Source organism: Sycon ciliatum, chromosome 13 (genome assembly GCF_964019385.1).
Source record: "Sycon ciliatum chromosome 13, ocSycCili1.1, whole genome shotgun sequence".
Classification (NCBI taxonomy): domain Eukaryota; kingdom Metazoa; phylum Porifera; class Calcarea; order Leucosolenida; family Sycettidae; genus Sycon; species Sycon ciliatum.
Genome location: NC_088655.1, coordinates 27708999 through 27714991, shown reverse-complemented (window position 1 = coordinate 27714991; position 5993 = coordinate 27708999). Strand labels below are relative to the sequence as shown.

The window sequence follows — 5993 nt, the reverse complement described above, 5'->3', positions numbered from 1 at the left end:
TCAAGCACAAGGGTTGCAATGTTTATCACAGTGCACAAACCTACGGAAATAGGGGACACAAAGCGAAAAGAAAAGAAAAGAAAGGTGGAAGAATGGGCGAAACTGAGCCGCTACATGAGCTGTGTTAGTCAGGTCGGGTGGTCTCACCCAAGCAAAGATAGCATGGTGTCGGATTTTTATTTATTTTTATTTTTTGATGAAAGTGCACATGCCTACATAGAATGGAAGAGAAAAACAATAAGAGAAAACAGGGGACTACAAAGGGCGTGTAGGTGCTATAAAAGCTGTGCGGGCGAGACGAAGTGCGCTCCTCTGGGGATCAAGGCTAATGGGGGGTTCTGCACTTGTGGCATTTGCGGTTGTGAAATTTACCTAAAGTAATGCTGTTGTATATGTAAATGTACCTGAACATGTATGCGAACGTCGTGCAAATTTGTCAGCTGTAAATTGCAACTGCAGCTGCCTACCTACTGTGTGCATGGCGAGGCTGGAATAGCGCTAGAGTCATGCTACATGGGGACTCCGCTGACCACCATGCCAACCATCACTATTATCAACAACAAGTGACTAGGCACCAAAGAGTTGCTGGAAGATTCACTGCATTGTAGCATTCCACCTGCAAAAAAAAGAGAAAGAGCAGTTTAGAAATTCCATCATCATGTTGAGTTGTAAAGTTGAATGGTCTACAGTAACTAAATAAATTCTCGTTTGGAGGGAAGCGAGCCAACAAACTAAGCACAGAAACCATTATAGTTTTTGCCTGTCGTACCACTACTTTTCAAGTCGAATACAGTGGTGAATGAAGCTGCAGCAAGCAAGGCCATATATTCGGCACTTTGGTGGTCACAGCAAGAGAAGGCCTAATCGAAACTATACTGATTCGGTGATTCGTGTGCTACTCTGCTTCTCTCCGATCAAGGATATATTCAACAGTAAAAGCAGAAACATGCAGCACACACTAACCGTGAGAATGGGACGACATGAGCAGAATACAGTGAGGGTGGAATTTTTAACCAGACTGTGCTGGGAAAACAAGTTCTTGATTGAGACAAAGAAGAGGGAAGACTAACTTTGCAGTTGCGTTGCGGTGGTGGCGCTTGTGCTAGTGGTGGTGGTGGTGGTGGTGGTGGTGGTGGTGGTGGTGGTGGTGGTGGTGGTGGTGGTGGTGGTGGTGGTGCTGGTGGTGGTATTTTGAGTTGGTGGTGGTAATGGTGGTTGAGATGGTGGTAACGATGGTTGTCTGTGTTTAGGTCATCGTTATGGAATGCACTGTGGATGTGACACGTATTCATTCAAAACAAGACGCACAACTCACCGGGATTGGTCAGTGTGCATCCCATGTTAACTGCACATCGGAGGAACTCAGCTGCGGCTAAATCGGCAGTCAGAAGTTGATTCCTGGCACAGCTAGCCAACACCCTGCAGAATTGACTCTCAGGACTATGCCGGCACTCACAGCGGGGATCACCAGTTGTGGGGAACACGCATTCGGATATACCAGGTGGATGCCCGAAAATTCGCTGGCATACGTTAGCCTGAGCGCATATATTGTAGACTGAAAGCAAAGCAATAATAGAACTACTTTTACCGTGGGTTAATGTATTCTTTAGTTGCCTGTTCTGTTACTGTAAAACCGGAAAGTCTAACGAGTCACAAAGTCTAACGTTTTAACGACCAATTATTTGTCGTTATTTGGAAAATACGTTATCGCTAGATGTCTGTGTAAAGATGCGCACACAGATGGGTGGCCAGGTAGCCATCGTTAAACTTTCTGCACGCTATCATGCCAAAATTACAAAAACGTTAACTTTTTGGTCGTTAGATTTTCCGGTTTTACAGTAGTTGCCATCGTCGGATTTTCATGCAGTGCTTGTCGTCACATGCCACATTGATGCAGTGGAAGTTGTCGCATGGTGAAGCATCTTAAGGTCCCGTTATGCCCACTAGTTCATGAATAGTCTTCTCGAGAAGTTAGTTCCCAAAGCGCAATTAAAGAAGACAAGCTTGATCGACATACCGTCAATACAGATTTGATAAATTTGTAAATATAAATTGAGATGGAAGCTTGTCCTATTGATTGGATTTTTGAAACTATTGTCCCTCAACCCTTATTGGTAAAGGTGGTAGTTATACATGTACATGCAGATGTACCTTGTTCACACCATTGTTCTCTAGTGCTATTTTTTATGAGATTGATATATTTGAGGATTCCTCAAAGTCTAAATTGAAGGAAGTTCGATTATAATGAGAGATTGTAGTTGCCGCTAGGGTTTATCGGGTGTTAGCGGCCGTCGTGAGTTCCCTTCGGGAACGGACATGATAATCTACTATTTTTTATACTTTCTTGTAGTTGTACGAAAACCAGTTTGAAGCACTCAGGTTAATATTATTATCCATTTTGTAGAGAAAATGACTTATAGTCCTTGGGGAGTGCCCTAGTAAAAGTAATAATTACAACAGCAACTACAACAGCAACAGTCTCCTCGTACACAATAATGCAATATTACTAAGGAGTAAAATACACTTCAGGCGATTTGTTAAGATCTTGAGAGTTTTCACGAGTACACATGTACTTCGCCTTCGCCTGGTTTTCAACTCACGAGAAGGCTTGAAAGTATGCTCGTGAAAAATCTCACAGTGACAGTATTACAACAACAATAACAAGTATTTAAATTGATTCCCTTCATCGTTCATTGTTCATCATAATTTCCTTCTATAACATTTGTTTTTTGTCCATCATCAAGTATTCGCTCCATGGCATGCCAATTCCACTGGTGCTGTTGACGGACAATTTAAATTATTGTGCCCTCGCCGCCTGTTTCAATGAGAAATCCTTTTTCCTGCAAAGATATTTTATACGCTGTTCTCATAAATTCTGGAGCAGACACTTTGTTCCCAAATGTTTACATGCCACATTCGAGTTGAAAAATCATATTCTGTATGGAAAGACTGTACGTGACGTCTAGACTGTGTATTTTGGAATTCTGAACCGGCGTGAAGATGCAAGAAATGTTGCCACATGAATTTGGAAGACGAGCCGAAAACCAATCAATTAGGCTTCCGATTTTTGCATAATGTGCACTGTACTATACGCTTTTCCTTAAGCTATCGACCTAATTGTCAGCAAGGATCATAACACTTTGAGCACCAGATGGAACTTACAAACATTGAATGTGGCAAGGCCATTGCCCTGGCCGAGTCCCATGACCGCAGCGCTGCACTCTACAGACACGGGCCTGACTGGTGAATTGAAGCTGACGTCGGCCGTAACGGGTGAGATGGTGATCGTGTTCTGTCGTGGGCCGGAGAACGACAGGGCCTCCATGGGAACTGCTGGAGTCACGGTCCACGTGATCTCTGGTGACGTAATGGGCACGTCGCTGGAGCAATTCAGACTCACACTGTCGCCGTTGAAGATATTATGCTCTGGTGACGTCACTGTGAGCTCTTTGGTGAATAGAAGGATGGGAAAAGAACGGAAAGGAGAACATCTTTAATGACGTAGCAGCGCCGTGGATCAAATGAAGCTGGCGAGGGAAAGGGTTATGACCTGTGTGAGGATCAGGAAAGTATGTTATGCATCGCAGTGTTCTTCGATTTCAGCTCCTTTTTAAAAATAAAAAAACAGGAGTTCTCGCTATTAGGACCAACTATCCCTCATGCACTAGCATTCCTACCGTACTATTATATACAAGTAAGATACTTCAAATACGTGTGCAGCTAGCTCATGACTGCAATGCAAGCGGTGGTAACAATGCAGTGAATACCCAGTAAAGCAGAGTTCTATCTTGGGCTTCAACCTAGACAAAGTAGAAGTTGACAGAAAACGTGACTCAGACCCCTTTGAGATGCGGAATCATTATCGTTGCACTGACAATCGCCTTAGGTGAAGTTAAGTGTATGCAAGTAGATGAAACTATGTTCCAAGTATGCACATCCTGTCGGGTTTCACGCATTAGGTTATCACGAAAGTAATAATTGTCTGTAGCTCTGGTATAGTTTGGCTTGAATAGGCGAGGCTGTGGGAACCAGTGCTAAGCTGGAAGCTGGGCGAGGCTAGATATCTCTCGGTGGCCTACTATAACGATTGGCTGCATTGTGGTTGAAGGCTGTGGCAGAGGTCAACCAAGAATCTTATGGCTAAAGTGTATTGCCGCGGCATCACATGACTAGGGGAATCCCCGCCACTACATAGAGATACGATCATGCCATAGTGCTGGACACTTATTAGGATCCTAAGGATACTAACTATTACTTCCATATACTGCCAGTGGTCGACACTATTGTAAAGTGCTGGCAACTGAAATCCGACCCATGTATAGGGTCCAGTTGACTGTATAATCATGGTAACCCCCTGCGGCGGATTCTGCCGGCAGAAAAATTGGCAAAATTCGGTACTTTTTCTGGTAAGTTTCATGCATGTTTGGCATGTGGATAAAGAAATGGAGCAGAATTCGAGGAATTGCCCGCCATAAGGTTTGTATGGTTCTGCCAATTTTACTGCTTTTCGAGCAGAATCTGCCACCTTTTCGAGCAGAATCCGCCGGTCCCTACAGGGCCATGTAGCGGTGCGCTCATATCGCAGAAACCCAGCACAGGATTGTAACACTGCGAAATAGCTAGAATCCGTGCTGCAGTCGAGCACGAAAATCAGGGGTCGGATTTCCGTTGCCAACACTGTACGGGGAGTTACGATCCTGTCACTGTGCTGGACACGCGCTGCTAGCAATGCAAACTATTACTTTCATAGGCCTCCAGTGGCCGATACTATTTGTACAGTTACAGTATGGATGGACCAGTGTCACAGGGAGCGTGTGTTTCACAATCTGAAGAAAGCGTTGAAGCAAATTATTTGCTTGGAAAGCGACTGTAACATAACTAACGTGTTACTTACCGATGCTGCGTAGCTACTCTGCATGCATACATGCACATGTACATGTATTTATTGCAATGAACTTTTTGGGGTAGAAAGTCGTCTACGAAATAATCAATGCTATCTTCAGCGGACTCTTCTACTTTTCAGTGTTTTCACTTCCTCAAACTGGGAAAGACCCAGGCTGGTGCAGCTGGCATTATTGTTCTTGAAAAACAATTAAAACGTAAGAACCGTACAACGCTTACAGTGGTAAATTATTCGAGAGTCCTACTCTTCCCTCTCCATACACCAAATGCGAAACATATCAAACAACGTTCCAAATTTCATCGATTGTACTGCCGCTATTATGCTTCAAGGTCTTCGAGTTTCAATCCATCATTACATTGACTCACCATCCGAGTTCAAGTTGCTTACTTTGAGGATCATTATTATCGAAAGGCCCAGAAAATGCTGATCCAGGGAAGGCATGTACACGTATTGTTGCCTGCGTGTGGCGGGGGGGGGGGGGTAATGAAGAACTGATGAGGGTCATTATGCAAGTTCACTGTTGTTAGAAGGCGTGCGTGGTTTCTGAAAATTATTATGTAATGTCAACCCTCCCCCCCCCCCCCCCCCCACACACACACCCTTCGCTATCATATTATTGGGCAACGATCCTGTTTAGCATACAATACAACCCAGCACTAATCCCGCGGTAGGCGCATACAATCAAACATGTGTACCACTCATCGGAACGTACACCGTACCTTGAGCTTGGGCGCAAACAGCGAACACAACCAGCGCCAACAGAAGTGTATAAAAGCTCCCTTTTCCCCACCAAGAGCACTGTTCCAGTAGGTAGGCCATTGCAGCAATCATGTACACCCGTCTCCGAACCTTCCCCAAAAGGACAGTACAGTTTCTGTCAAATCAGTTTCATATGCTGACTACCGGCTCTATTGTGTTACAGGACACTGGTTAAAGAGAGAGGTTGCGTCTTCAATGTCAAGGACAAACAAATGCTGAAAGTTGAAAGCACTAAAGTTATCTCTCAGTTGATTCGCCTATCCTGAAGCAATGTGAAACCTTTTTCGGAAAAGGGTGATCCCGGTCTCTGCCTATATACATGTACATGTAC

The 5993-nt window shown here is 44.3% G+C and overlaps 1 protein-coding gene across 1 annotated transcript; it reads right to left on the bottom strand.

Moving 5' to 3' along the window:
• On the bottom strand, window positions 1-5993 carry LOC135829626 (uncharacterized). Its single transcript, XM_065342024.1, has 4 exons — window positions 5623-5993; window positions 3163-3447; window positions 1316-1555; window positions 1-616 (listed from the first exon to the last, which is right to left on the bottom strand). Exons 1-4 carry the CDS (start codon window positions 5732-5734, stop codon window positions 510-512), a joined length of 744 nt encoding a protein of 247 aa, XP_065198096.1. The 5' UTR covers window positions 5735-5993; the 3' UTR covers window positions 1-509.

Excerpts from the sequence above, each read along its gene's own strand:
- LOC135829626 (XM_065342024.1), bottom strand. The coding sequence starts at position 5,734 with ATGATTGCTGCAATGGCCTACCTACTGGAACAGTGCTCTTGGTGGGGA. Across the intron at positions 3,448-5,622 it reads TGTTTGCGCCCAAGCTCAAG|AGCTCACAGTGACGTCACCA; the intron begins GTACGGTGTACG and ends TATTCACCAAAG. Across the intron at positions 617-1,315 it reads ATGCACACTGACCAATCCCG|GTGGAATGCTACAATGCAGT; the intron begins GTGAGTTGTGCG and ends TTTTTTTTGCAG.